At 48.8% G+C, this 13,353-nt stretch overlaps 1 protein-coding gene and 1 long non-coding RNA gene across 2 annotated transcripts; both read left to right on the top strand.

Moving 5' to 3' along the window:
• Positions 1-544: 544 nt before the first annotated feature.
• Positions 545-3,471, top strand: LOC125322584. The gene is made up of 3 exons (XR_007202107.1): positions 545-586; positions 2,083-2,235; positions 3,432-3,471. It is a non-coding gene; the product is annotated as an uncharacterized LOC125322584 (long non-coding RNA).
• Positions 3,472-4,508: 1,037 nt separating this feature from the next.
• LOC125322368 (TOG array regulator of axonemal microtubules protein 2-like) lies at positions 4,509-11,915 on the top strand. Its single transcript, XM_048296022.1, has 4 exons — positions 4,509-4,609; positions 7,330-7,534; positions 8,718-8,934; positions 11,532-11,915. Exons 1-4 carry the CDS (start codon positions 4,509-4,511, stop codon positions 11,765-11,767), a joined length of 759 nt encoding a protein of 252 aa, XP_048151979.1. The 3' UTR covers positions 11,768-11,915.
• The last annotated feature ends 1,438 nt before the right edge of the window (positions 11,916-13,353 follow it).

Here is a 13,353-nt window from a genome sequence, read left to right as displayed (position 1 = left end):
GTCTTTATGATTTGTGCCTTTATGGCTTGAGAGCAGCCCTTGCTTTAATTTGTTTCTTTGTTTTTTGAATAAAAGGGCCTAAAACCAAAGCAGTGGACATTCCAGAAGAATTAAGTAGAACACTTTAAGTGAAATAATATGTTTTAGGCCTGCAGGAAGCAGGCCTGAGGCCTAGCACAAGTAGGTGCCAGAGTTAAGTGCCTTTCTGTGCTTGTGCTCTTCTGCTCTGCCTGTGCTTTTGTGTTCCCCTGGACACAGCGGGAAGTGTTGTCATTTCCTGGGACTTTTGTCTAAGGCAACTGGTTTTCTTTTCAAGGTGATTCTTATGTTTCCCCGCATGACTTCCCCAGGTGACCAACCTTCGCTCAAAGGTGTCTTACTCTGCAATCGTCACTCTTGGAGAGCTCTTTGTGACCTTGCAGAAGGACATGGACTCGGAGGTGGATGAGGTTGCTCGGGTCCTTCTCCAGATGGTGTGGAACTCCCCAGAGTTTGTTCAGAAAGCAGCCAGTCACACCCTGGGAGTCATGGTGGAGCATGTGACTCCTGCACGAGCAATGACTGCTCTCATGGACAGTGGAGTCCAGTAGGTTCTTCTTCTCTTAGTGATATTCTTCACCTTCTATTGTGTGGGGGGAGAAGGGCTGAGAGAGAGAATGGGAACGGTGGGAGGGAAGGGTCCTGTATCCTGCATCTTCTGTGAACTCAGTGACTTGATTCTCCAATCAACCTCACTTCTTTCCTCTTGTCACCTATTTCTGCCCTCATGCAGCCCTTTAGTTGACAGAATCACAGAGCTGTAGAATATGCTGAGTTGGAAGGGGCCCATCAGGATCATCGAGTCCAGCTCCTGCCCTTGCACAGAACAAACACGCCAAGGGTCACACCATGTGCCTGAGAGCATTGTCCAAAGGCTTCCTGAACTCTCTCAGGCTTGGTGCTGTGACCAGTACCCTGGGGAGCCTGTTCCAGTGCCCAGCCACCCTCTGGGTGAAAAACTTTTTCCTGATATCCAAGCTCAACCTCCCCTGACTCAGCTTGCTGCTGCTTCCTGGAGTTCTCCCAGTCTGTCCGAGTTGCCTAGATGTGGTGAATGGTGGGCAAGTGAAAGTGCCTGCAAAGGCTAAGGATAGAGCCCTGTGGTTTTGTGGGAAGAGGGACAATTGCAACTGCAGCTGTGAGCGCTCTTTGATATTTCACAGCCCTAACCACAGAGGCCTTGGGAAAAACCATGCATCCTCATTATGCCATTCACTTGAGAAGTAAGGAGGGTTCTTGCTGGGGCATGGAGCACATGGGGGAGAACGTGCTGGGTGTGGCACAGCCTGCACAGCAGGTGCAGCTCCTGCCAAGAGGAGTCTTGTAGGACTGTCCTGGCCTTAGAGGCCCACTTGCTATTCAAACTGATGTCTCATGTTAGCCTTGAGATGATGAATCACTGTACAGGCACCTTCACAGGCCGACTGCCATGGGACAGCTGAAGCAGGTGCTGCCTTAAGTGTTGGTGCTGGGCCTGATAGTCCCCAAGAGACACTGTCTAGAACAGGACAAGCTGGCTAAACTGACTGCCACCCTTTCCTCAGCTTTGGAAAAGGGGGAAACGTTCAGATGTATCTCTTGCCAAGCCTCACAGAAGAAACTGGCTGCATTGCAGAATATTCTGCAACTTCATGTCCCACAGCGTGTTTTCCCTGCATTTGTTTCTTTCCCAAGGTCTGCAGATTTGGGGTAAATGGGTGCAAATATCCTCAATCCTGCTGCGGCTGTCTGTGTAGTGGCTGGCTCCTGATGGGTCAGCCTGGGTTGTCTTTAATTTCCCTCTTTCTCAGAGTGAATTTGGGGAAAGACGTTGAGTATCAGATAGTGCAGGGAGACTGAATTCCTCACTCTTGCTTGCAGGCAGTCCTTCTGTAGAGTGCTAACTTTGTGTTTCTCTGCGGACAGAACCTTCTACAGGTGTCCCAAGTGTCAGGGAGAACCCAGGCCTCCTTCCCCCAGCAATGACAGGGAGCATGCTCTGGCCAAGGCCTGCGCTGTGTCCCTCTGCTCCCTGTGCCCCAGTGTCCGCTCTCTTCTTCCCAGGAGCCGCCACGTCCAGGTGCGGAAGTGCGCGGCCCAACTCCTCCTGTCCTTGATGGAGAAAACTGGAGTCACGAAGCTCGCAGGAACGCCCAGGGCTGAGAGGCTGGCGCACGCGGCAGGGACGCTTGCTCAGGACTGTCACAAGGACACAAGGTAATGATCTTCATTTCACCTCCTAAAACAGGAAAACTGTTGGGTGTCTGGCTGTAAAGGGCAAAACCACAAAAGAGTGGAAGCTAAAGGAAATATTAAGTTCCCTCACTGTGTGGATGAGGTTCACAGAGTCACGGAATACGCTGAATTGGAAGGGACCCATCAGTGTCATCGAGTCCAGCTCCTGCCCGTGTGCAGGGCCCCCCAAGGGTCACTCCATGTGCCCGAGAGCATTGTCCAAAGGCTTCTTGAGCTCTGTCAGGCTTGGTGCTGTGACCACTGCCCTGGCTTGTCTGGGGAAATGACTGTGCTGGGGAACCTGAGGTTGTCCCGCAAGAGGGAGCATTGCTAACTTCCTGGGACTTGAATGATTCTTTCCTGAGATCAAAAGAGCCATCAGATGAGCCAGTCAAACAGTTTTGCTTGGCCTTAGGTGCACAAGACAAAGCCAAAATGTTGTCTAATGTTCATCACTGAAGGATCGCATACATCTATTTCTCATTAACTTAAGACTTTCCTAGAAATATTCCAGGGGTCTTTAGCCAATGTATTCAGTCTTTCTAAACCTCTTCTGCAGATTTCTATAATGCTCTTATCTGTGGCTGAATGACCTCCAAATTGCTTCCTGAAGAAAACTGTGGTTTCCTAGTGGCAAAATCAACCCAAACCACCCAAATCCCCTCACTTTGAGGATTCAATTCCCATTAATAGCTGCCAAGAACGCATGAGCAACTAGCTGTCCCTGTGCATACATATGGTATAGAATAATCAAAAGCAAGCATGAGGCATTTGGTCCTGGCTTCCCTGCCAGTTAAAGAAAGGCAAATTACTGTGCAATGGCAGCAAGACGCTGCTAATAAGCTCTGACTCAAAGCAGAGGTGTTTTGCTTGTTCCCTGGGATCCTTCGATGCCACAGAAGCGCACCCACAGTTTCAGAGTGAGATTGTATTTTTCTGTTGCCCCACGTTCTCCTCTTGCCTCTTGTGTTCAGCTGACAGCACTGTGCAGTGACAAGTGGAGGTAAACCTCTCTCTTTGCTGAGTAGGTAATGCCTTCTCATGCAGGTATGGCAGCTGCTGAGTTTAAGGTATCAGCTTATTCTGTTAACGCTCCTCCTTTGTTTGTTCACCTTCTATTCTTTCTTTCCTTCTTTCTTTCTTTCTTTCTTTCTTTCTTTCTTTCTTTCTTGTTTTAGGCATTATGGACAGGAGATGGTGAAAATGATGCTGAATCACCAAAAATTTAAAAGGCTTTTGGAACAATCTCTTTCCACCCGTGACCTGGAAGATATTCTGACAAGAATGAAGAAGAAAGTAAGTGCTTGGTAGGAGAAATGTCTCCTTTGTGCAAGTATTGCCACTGCTGATATGAGATCAAACAGACCTAATCTTATCTCATTCCTTTTCTGCCAAATCATTTTGCTCCTGGGAATGAACTGTTGATCCGTAGCCTGTTCATCTGCAGAGCACAAAGGAATTGATAATATTAGGGGAAAAGTGGGGTATTGGATATTTTGTATATTGGCCACAAACAGGGAAGGGAAAGAGGAGGAAATGTGTTTACATTTAAGCATAACCCCCCACCCCACTATCCCTACTCTGCCCCCAGTGACGCAATTAAGTGAGAACAGTGCTTCTGGAGATAACAGAGTCTTTGCAAAAGACACAGGAAGCAGTAGTGCCAAGAAAATTTCCAAATATTCAAAAGATGTCCCAGTCAATCCCAATTCCTACAATTACTATCTGTCTTCTGGGAATACTGCCCTGCTGTCATGCCCTGTGCAGCTGGAAGAAGCTTGGTGAATTCAGCAGCATCCAGAGGAAAATCATTTGTTTGCCTGGGTTATTTTTTTATTCTTTTTACCTACGTTATAGAAGGGAGTGTGCCTTTGTGCAGCAACAGGGAGAGTGAGTGTGGAACCAAATCAACTTCCAACACAATGGGCCAACCTCCAAAGAGTCCAAATTTTTCTGCAGCTTCCTTTAAGAGCATTAGTTCCCTACCAGTTTGCATTATTCCCATTTATGCTCAAGAGGAATGAATTGGGGATTTTAGACTGCTGCTCAGTATGGTAGCAGCCATAACCTGCCTTGGGCTATTGAAAACAAAGAGTTGGCATCACTGAACCTCTGGCCTGTTTCCTTCTGTAAGTTCGGAAAGGTTTGCCCAAGCCTTGGTTGCAGTGATCCTGGTTATAAGTTGTGTTTTAAACAGGTAATTTCCTATTTTACATTCTAAAGATCCATGGGGTTTCTTTATGCCTTTGTAGGGGATGGAAACGCAGAAGGATGAACACCCATCTGTCGAGAAGCCTGTGAAGAAGAGGAGCAATGGCTCGAAGAAGCCCCAGGCCACATTGCCTTCTAGTAAACGGTACTGAGCACTTTAGTTAGATGTGACAAAGCACGTGGCAAGCTTTACATGTCTCTTCCTCATGAAAATCTTTCTGGTGGAGATGACCTGTGCCAGAGATTGTTTCCTTTCCCTACAAATGCTCTATCATAAAAAATGTCTCCTTCTGCATTACGCTGAACACAACTTCTCTGGAAGGGTTTCCACAAAAAATGGGCGACAAAAAGACACCCATTGGTTGCAGCTCAGAAGATCCAGTGCAGTGGCAAGGACAGTGCTGTGGAGGCTGTGAGAGGGCCATGTCTCTGCTGCCTCACTTGGGACAAGTAAATTCAAGCAGGGTTTTTTTCCTCTGAGAGCAGTCTTTTTCAGATGGGTGTTTTGATGAGAAGTCCCAGTCTAGAAGCAAGATGCTGTTCCCCAAAATAGCACTTCCCATGCACGTGGTTTGGCCTTCCTGAGTCATGGTTTTCTTACCCTCAGACAGTACCAAGATGAGTAGTAAGTAGCAAGCCAGTTCCTGAGCAACTTTGGTCAACAGGTGTCTCAATGTGGACGTTTTGTCTTGACATTCCTGTCCTTCATACTGTTTGCTTGATGGACAGCATGTTTGGTTTATTTCCCCCTGTGCTGCAATCAGCATTTGAGACAGGAATTTGGTCCTTGCTGTCTCTTCCTGCCAGTGGGAGAGCTACTTGTACCTGTTGTCCTCTGATAACAGAGGGGATTTATTTAGCTCTGTCATGCTCAGCGCTGGCAGGAGAGTGACCACATGCCTCAGTAGCATAGTCAGGATCTTCCCATGCTCAAGAGAGTTGTTCCCAGTGGGTTTGTTAAGCTGTGGATCTAGTCTCTAGGGAAGCAATCATGTGAGCGTAGTGCTGGGATGTCTGGCTTCTGTTTTTATCCCTGTTACGGATTTTCTGGATCCTTCAGATATGCCCCTATCCATCTGTTCAGATGCATCTGAGCTACTTTTCCAGATTGTCATGCCTGCTGTAGAGACACTTCTCCAGAGGGATGAGTTTCCTTATTATAAGACGCACACCTCCCTCATGATGAGGCATTTAAACATGGAAGTAGCGTCTCTCTTTCTTCACAAAGCAGTGCGACATGTGTACCTGGGAAGCCGTCTGGAGATAAGTGAGATGCATCTCATCCTTGGTTTTCCTGAGTAAGCACTGGTGAGAATGTTGCTTGCAGATTGTCTCCTGTAATGATTGTGTAGCGGGTTTGGTTTGTAACCAGGCAGAAACACCAATTTAGTGTAGTGGTTTGGTCCAAAATACTCATTACTATTTACCTTCTGTGAGATAAGAATTAGGAGAAACGCAAAGCAGTCACCAAACTTGAAAGAATAGAAAGAAGTTTATTAACAGACCTAAAAGAAGAAAAAAAAAGTCATACCACGCCTTCAGAACACTTCTCCTCCCCCCTGCCTTTCTCCCTTCTTGCAGTGATAATGTAAAAAGACAGCCCTTGAGATGTTCAGTCTGTTTACCACTTCCATAATAACCTTGTTCAGTCCATTTAGGAAGAGGAGTCTCTTGCCCATGCTATGAAAACATTATCGCAAGGAGCCAGCCACCCGGGTTGGTTCTCTGCTTGCATGTGAGTCCCTTCCCCCGTCTTGCAGCTTTTCCCACAACTGCTTTCGAGGGTCCACTCTTGAATTGCTGGGGTAAAATTTTAAGGTTGAGCCGTTCAGAAACAAAAGTTCTCTTCACCCATCTCTGGGAGTATTTCATTTCTAAGAATAGAGGCCCTTCTCCTTCCCTGGAAGCAAAGGGTCTTCCTCATCTTCCTCTTTAGAACTATCTCTGGGAGCATCTCTAGGACCTGAGGTTTTCTCCTTTTCCATTTGGAGCAAAAGTCCTCATCACTTCCATCTCTCCCTGTTCAAACTTCTCATGAAATTACAGCTGCGTCAGCATCTGCTTATCTCAGCGCAGGTGCTTTTGCTCACAAGTACAAGTTGAATGCTCCACCCCCCATGCCTTCATGAAATTACAGCAGGTACTCTGATCTATCATAGCTTCACAACAGAATTTCAGCTTTAAGCATCTCCTCTTTCACTTCCCTCCGGTTTTCAGCTCTTCATAGCACTAAAAGGGTTAATCTCACCTAGGCCTTGCAGCTGGAATGTGGCTTATCGCTGTTGGTCACATGACCTCTGCCAGACAGCCGTGCAGCTTTAGCTGAATCTTGGCAGCTCTGGAGAGGGGGAGCCGAGCCGCTCCGGCTGCCCACAGCCCTGCTGTGGGGGGGGTTCCGCGGGTGGAACAGGGCCCGTCGGCTCCAGGATGGCCGTGGCCCGACCCGGCCTGGCCTGAGCAGGGCCTGGGCCGGGCCCGCTGGCCCCCACACGGGGCCCGCAGCCACCTGTCCCAGCACCGGAAACAAGACAGAGAGAGTCTGCCTCGGGGTTTCCTGTTCTTAAGTGTGGATCACAGAGGCGGTCACAACTTTAAGTGGCTTAAAGAATTGTCCATATTCAAAGTGGCCAGCTGATAGGTTCTGTCAGGTCACAGAAGGAGCTGTAAGCACTCCTTTGCAAGAACATCACTTCCGGGACTATGCTTGCTAACCCATGACAGATTGTCATGAGGTCTCCCGTTGTTTTTCAGATCAGGATTTTCTAGCTTGAAATCACATCATTAGGAAACCTCCCCAAGATGTTCTGCTCACAATTAACTGAAGGTATGATCACCAACAGGTCCGCATTTGTTTTTATTTTCCAGGGTGAAGTCTACCTCTGATGGACGCCTCCTACGCCGCCCAAAAGCCCAGGTCACGTTACCTCCGGCTGTGGAAGAAACGGAGTCGCTCCAGAAGCTGTACAATCTCCTGGAAGCCAAGGAGTTTAAGACACGGATGGAAGGAGTGGCACTCCTCCTAGACCTGTGCAAAAGCAGCCCCCAGCTCGTCTCCACTAACACTGTCCAAGTATGTAGGGTGTCTTCATTGTTCCTTTCCTTTAGCTCCTTTCCCAAGCCTGCAGCAGGAAAGTTAATTCAGTGTGTCTTGGCACTACATCCTGGCTGTGTGGGACAGGCTGGTGCCTCTTACCCTGAAATATTTAATTCAGGTCCACGCTTCAGGACAAGTTCTTTCGGTCCAGATGTATTTGTCTGGCAGGTGCCTATTGATGCTGTTCATCAGATGAGGACAGAGTTTTCTGCTGGTGTAACTTCTGCTGTCTCCTACTCCCACTTGGGTTAAGTGAAGGGAATCCAGCCACTGAAAGCGTGGCAATTATTCTCCAGACAAAAAAATGGGTTTGGATGGGGAAGAGAAGTATCAGGCTGGGCAGGTTTAAACCAATTTTTTTTAAAAGGATACTTCTGTAAACTCCGACTTGTCTTGCACAGGCACAACTCTGGTTACTCGTTTCCATTGGCATCCCTAGTCCTCTTGGTAAAGACGGTGCTCACCATTCTTGGGGGGGTCTTTTTTCTCTTTGGAAAAGGAGGGAAATGGCTAGGGACAGATCTCTTCCTTCTCCTCCCAGTAGCTGCTTTTTCCCCTTGTCCAGAAAATGGTGCCTGATAATGTGGCTGTCAAGGGACTGAACCTGCTCTAATGAGAGCGGTCCAGCACATTAAATTTCAGAAGTCTACCTGCTGGGTAGACAATTGGTCTGGATCCTGGAAGAGTTGATCAGAGCCCTGCACTTCTCCAGACACAGGTTCTGAGACAGATGGAACAAAACCTGGATCTCCTCCAGCCATAGTTTTGGCAAAATCGTAACTGCCCTCAGAACTTGAGACAACTGCGTAGAAAAAGGGGCATTGTAAATATCTGGTTGCATACTTCGAAAGCAAAGATACCATTTTGCATCAATAAATGGGATGAATTTAATGACTGAAATGTGGAGAGAAACACCATAGGAACTATTCTGTCCCCACCCAAAGCTCTTCAAAATATATGAAAATCTTTCAACCAGCATGAGGTTGCGCAACCATTCCAGTGAGCGGCCCACAGGAAAACAGGGAAATTGTGCAAGCAAGTGCTGACCTGACAGGAAGGATCACTTTCATCTTTTACATTGCTGAGTGCTCACTTCTGCGTCCCTTCCTCAAACAAGGACATTTTAATCCAGCTTTCATGTTGTTTGTTCTCTTCACAGATTTTTGATTATTTTGTCCCGAGACTTGGTGATACGCACAAGAAAGTGAAGCAGAAGGCGCTGGACGTGCTGGCTGAAATCGTAGGCATCCTGAAAGATGGCTTAAACCCGGTGATCATCTGTCTGGTTGAAGGAATAACAAACAACCTAAACTCAAAGGACCCCGGGGTTTATGCCGCAGCTGTGAAAGCGCTGGAAGAATCCATGGCTCACTTAGGTAAGGCTGAGCCCTGGCATGGACTCTCCTCAAGTGTGTCTCTGCCTCTGCGAGTCAAGAGAACGCTGAGTGCCTTGACAGCTGTTGTTGTCTGTGGAAACCTCCAGCTGACATCCACCAGAAGCTGTGCAGGTGCAGTCCTTACGCACCAGTCCCCCACCAGGCTTGAATGTGCATCAGCATTTCCCAAAAGTCCCAGGAGCCCTTGGCTCTGTGCTGCTTGTCTGAAGAGGAAGTGCTGGACTACAGCTTTGCTGGAATTCAGGGCCAAAGGGATTTTTGGAGTTTGCCTGGGCCCCAGTTGACTTCCCAAACGAATAGCTTTGCTGTTGGCATGAAGGGACACCGGCACATCAGAACCTCTGCAGAGCAGCCTCCTGGAAGGCTCCACATCATAGGCATTAGCTTCATTAGGACAGCAGGATCAGTTCTTTACTGCATGCTTGCATGAAGATCATTTGGGACCTCCTTTTTGTATCTCATGCAGGAAAGGAGCTCTTAATAATACCCTGCTACTGAAACCCACACTGGGGTGTAGCTCTGTAGTGGTTCCCAATGAAGCAGATTGCCTGCTTTGTCACTGCCAGCCCTGTGACCCTGTGAGGGACCAAACTTCATCCCACACACGTTCTGTCTCCAGGAAAAGCTTGCCTTGGCTTATTAGAGTGGTAGGACTCGAGGCTTGCAGGCCAATGCAGGCAACAGTAAATTCAAACATGACCCCCAAAACCGCGACAGATAGGCGCAAGGAAAACCAAAATACATACGCCGGTCAAGTATTGGGAAATCAGTTCATTTTCCAGTCTCTCTGCCAAGATCTGATTTCACAGATGTTACAGAAACCCACAGGCTACTGAGGCACTGAGCACTAATAGCTCTTGTATGAGTAACTTGGAGTCTTGTCCCTAGATCCACACAGGTAACCTGACAATTTAAAAACAGCTTATCCTTCAGGTGGGAACGGAGGTGTGCATTTTGGAGCCTTCTCACCCTTTTCCATAGGGGAGGGAGAAGATCACCTCTGCAAAGCTCTGGGATGCAAAACCTTTTCACTGCTTACGTGTGATTGAACTCTTGAGGTCCCTGATGTGAAATGTTTAACATAGCTCCTGGTACAGCAGAGAACTTTGGATTTAAAAAGTGACAGGAGAGCTTTTCTTTTGGAATTTAAAATCTTCCCAAGTAGGCTGGAAGGAAAGAAGAAAAGGATTCAAAAATCGGCAGGAATTTCCTTTCTTTTACAAAATGTAGTTGCCCCTGCCCTTTCCCTCCCCACTGTCCTTTCTCTTATGACCTCAGAAGAGAGAGCAGAAATGTGTGTTTCCCTTGTAGATAAAGTATCCCTGATGAAAGAGTTCAGCCACCGCAGGAGTGAACTGAAGGGCCAAGCTCTGCTGGATGTCACGGAGCATCTCTCAGGTATGGCCTCCCCTTCTAAGGCAAGAGGTCTTCCGAGGCAGAATTTACAGGGAATGCCAGTGAATAGACACTAGAGTGGCTCCTCCAAATCAGGAGGTGCTGAGCTTGTCCCTCCTGCCCAATACCCATGGAAGGTGTATTGGGCAGGTTTTCCCTGGCTGCTGCAGAGGTGTGCAGCATCTGAGATGGGGGCGGCGCTCGGCCTCGGGGCTGAGCTCTCACTGGGGCATCTCAGAAGCTGCCTCCAGGAAAGGGAGGGGCTAAAAATTCCCAAGCTGGCTCCTCTCTTGGAAGCTCAGGGACAGCTCTGATCCTTTAGGGAAAATGGTGGCAAATGCTGTTTCAGGGGATCGGTTTGTTTTGTCCTCACAGAATTCTTGCTTTGCTCTTGGAAAGTTTTGAGGCGGAAGCCTGCAGTGCCTGGGGGTCACAGCTTAGGTCCAAACTCAGCACACATGTTAGAGGCACGGATTTTGTGCAAGGCAGCCTTTGGGGGCAGAGGGGCAGAAGCAGAGTGCTGAGGCTCCCTGCCTGTGCTGTGGAAGTGCCATTGGACTGAGCATTTCAGGGTGTGCAGTCAGGGTCTTCCTATGTCAGCGCTGCCCAAAATGCTCCAAATGCAGCTGATAATTGATTGCTCAGAGGAGCTTGCTATGTCAGCAATAGCCAAGGGATGGAAAAATGATAACCTCAATATATACTAGAGAAGACAGTGTATAGCCTTGCTTTATTTATAGCCTTGCTTTAGCGGGGTCTAAATCCACTGCTAATTAAGCCAGGTCACAAAAACGGAGTCATCCTTTTTATTAGAAATCTCTCAATTTCCTCTCTAAAGTGCCTTTCAAACCTTCAGCAGTGGGTTTAGACAACTTCTAAATGGAAATAAACAGCAATTTGACATTTTGGTCATTCATCATGCTGGAAACAGATTGTGGAATGATTTAGTAAAGGTGTGAAGTCTGCCACAGGTACAAGGCTCGGATCTGGAGAAATTAGTCCTGAGGGCTTGGTGGTTCTGTTTTGGGGATGTTCAGCTGCTTTGCCCATTTCTGGATCATGGGACTCTCACTGTTATTTCACTGATCTTAGCCAGAGAGACTCCCAAAATCACAACTAGAGGTAGATCCTTGTTTGCATTAAGGCTGGTGGTTAAGAAGTTTGCGTCTCTCTTCCGGCAGCGCTTGTGGCATGGGTTTATCCCAGGAGCCCCGAAGTCGTCCAGCGCTACGCCCTGCCCGTGCTCTGGTCCTTCCTGGGGAACAAGGCGCTGCCTGTCCGAAGCGCCAATGTCCGCACTGTGGTCACCAAGCTTGCCTGCGCCCTCTACAAGGTGATGGGCGCCAAGCTGAGGAAGCATGCTGCCAGCCAGCCTCCGCATGTGCGGGAAAACCTCTCCGACATTTTGGGCTGGTGAAGGCTCAATGACCTGCAGGAAGATGACAAAGTGCTGAGTTGGACACCTCCGGACGTGACTTCTTAGCTGTGCCAAAAAGGACAGAATGCAAAGGAAGGGTGTGCACCTGCCCCCGCTCTCTCCACCCCCCTTCCTAGTCGTGGCATGGGGTGCCTGAAGCAACTTCCAATTGAGGACAAGGTGAAGGCTGAGCATGGCTCAGCCTCACAAAGAGGTAAGGCGGGAGCTGGGCCGCTCTCTGGCGGGAGGAAGGCTCTTGTGCCAGCCTAGAGAGCCTGGGCACATTGCCAGGGAACAGTTCTGCCCTGCATGTGCCCCCTGCACTGAGCTGTGCTGCTCCCAGTGCCCCGTGGAGCTGTAGGGCTGCTCAGCTGTGGGGCCGGGAGAGGAGCAGGAGGGTGCGTGTGCAGCTGAGCCATTCCTGGAAAGCACAGGCCTCTGGGCTCCCTGCTGTCCCAGGGCAGCCCAGAGGCCAGGCTGTTCCTGTGCTGGCTCTGTGCAAGTGGGTCAGGGTGTCTCCCTGGTCTGCCTCAAGTGGCTGCTGGCAGGAGCATGTTTCCCTGTGCAGCTCTTTAGAAGTTTCCAGGGAATCTCTCACATGAAATACTGTAGCTTCAGAGGCTTTATGTTGGCATTGTGGCCTCTGTTATATTTTGTGTTTCCATTTTACAGGACTGACTGGCTACACTCTTGCGAAGAAGTTTACCGTGGAATCTCCCTCTATGCTCCTTCCCTCCAAGCCATTGCCTCCCATCCAGAAGAGCTCTCCTTCTTCTAACACAAACAAAATAAGTAGCAGAGAGCAGGAGAATGGGAAAAATGTCACCGGCAATGATGATGACAGGAGAAAAAAGCAGGAGCTGAGTTTAGAGAGAAAAGGACATATGGTAAGGACACCAACCTAAGTCCTGTCTGGTGGATTTCCAGTTTATGTGCTGTAGGCAAAGCTCGGAGACCTTTTGCTGTGGTGTGAGGCCAGGGAAGCAGCTGAGCAAAGGGAGAGCTCAGCAGGACACTGCACTTCAGGCTGTCTTTGCAGTGGGTGTGTAGTGCAGGCTTCATGTCCTCAGCGAGTATCAATAGCAGGGGAGGTCTTTGAATGGTTTCTGGCTCTCTTGTGGCTCCTGCTCTGTCTTATGGCTGAGAAAACACCAACAGGCAGTCAGAGCAGCTGAAGTTGGCCAATCTTGTGAACCAATCCTTCTACATTTAGTAAACTACGGGTATGTGTGAACCATCTCTGTGTCTTGGTGGTGTTTTCTGTCAGCTGTGCCCGGTTTGGACGGAGAAAGGTGTTTGCTGGAACAGGCAGTCCTGCAAAGTCAGTTCCAGGTTGTGTCAGCTTTTGAGTTGTACAGCCATGCCCTTGTGCCCAGTTGTCTCTGATGCTATTTCTAGACTTCATCAGCTTCTGGGCAGCTTTGTGCATTCTGGCATGGCTTTGTCCAGAGGGAAGGGGTGGCAGGTGGCCATGGGGAGAGCAGCCCAGAGCCCACCCCCACGATTGCCTTTGCAGCAGGGCCAGGACCTGCAGTTGTTTTGGGTTTGCCGTGGGGTGCAGGAGGAGGCAGATGAACAACAGCTTT

This window comes from Corvus hawaiiensis, chromosome 3, assembly GCF_020740725.1.
Source record: "Corvus hawaiiensis isolate bCorHaw1 chromosome 3, bCorHaw1.pri.cur, whole genome shotgun sequence".
Taxonomy (NCBI): Eukaryota; Metazoa; Chordata; class Aves; order Passeriformes; family Corvidae; genus Corvus; species Corvus hawaiiensis.
Note: the sequence above shows the minus strand (reverse complement) of the source record. Positions and strands in the feature narration are given on the sequence as shown.

Excerpts from the sequence above, each read along its gene's own strand:
- LOC125322368 (XM_048296022.1), top strand. The coding sequence starts at position 4,509 with ATGGAAACGCAGAAGGATGAACACCCATCTGTCGAGAAGCCTGTGAAG. Across the intron at positions 4,610-7,329 it reads ACATTGCCTTCTAGTAAACG|GGTGAAGTCTACCTCTGATG; the intron begins GTACTGAGCACT and ends TTTATTTTCCAG. Across the intron at positions 7,535-8,717 it reads TCTCCACTAACACTGTCCAA|ATTTTTGATTATTTTGTCCC; the intron begins GTATGTAGGGTG and ends TTCTCTTCACAG.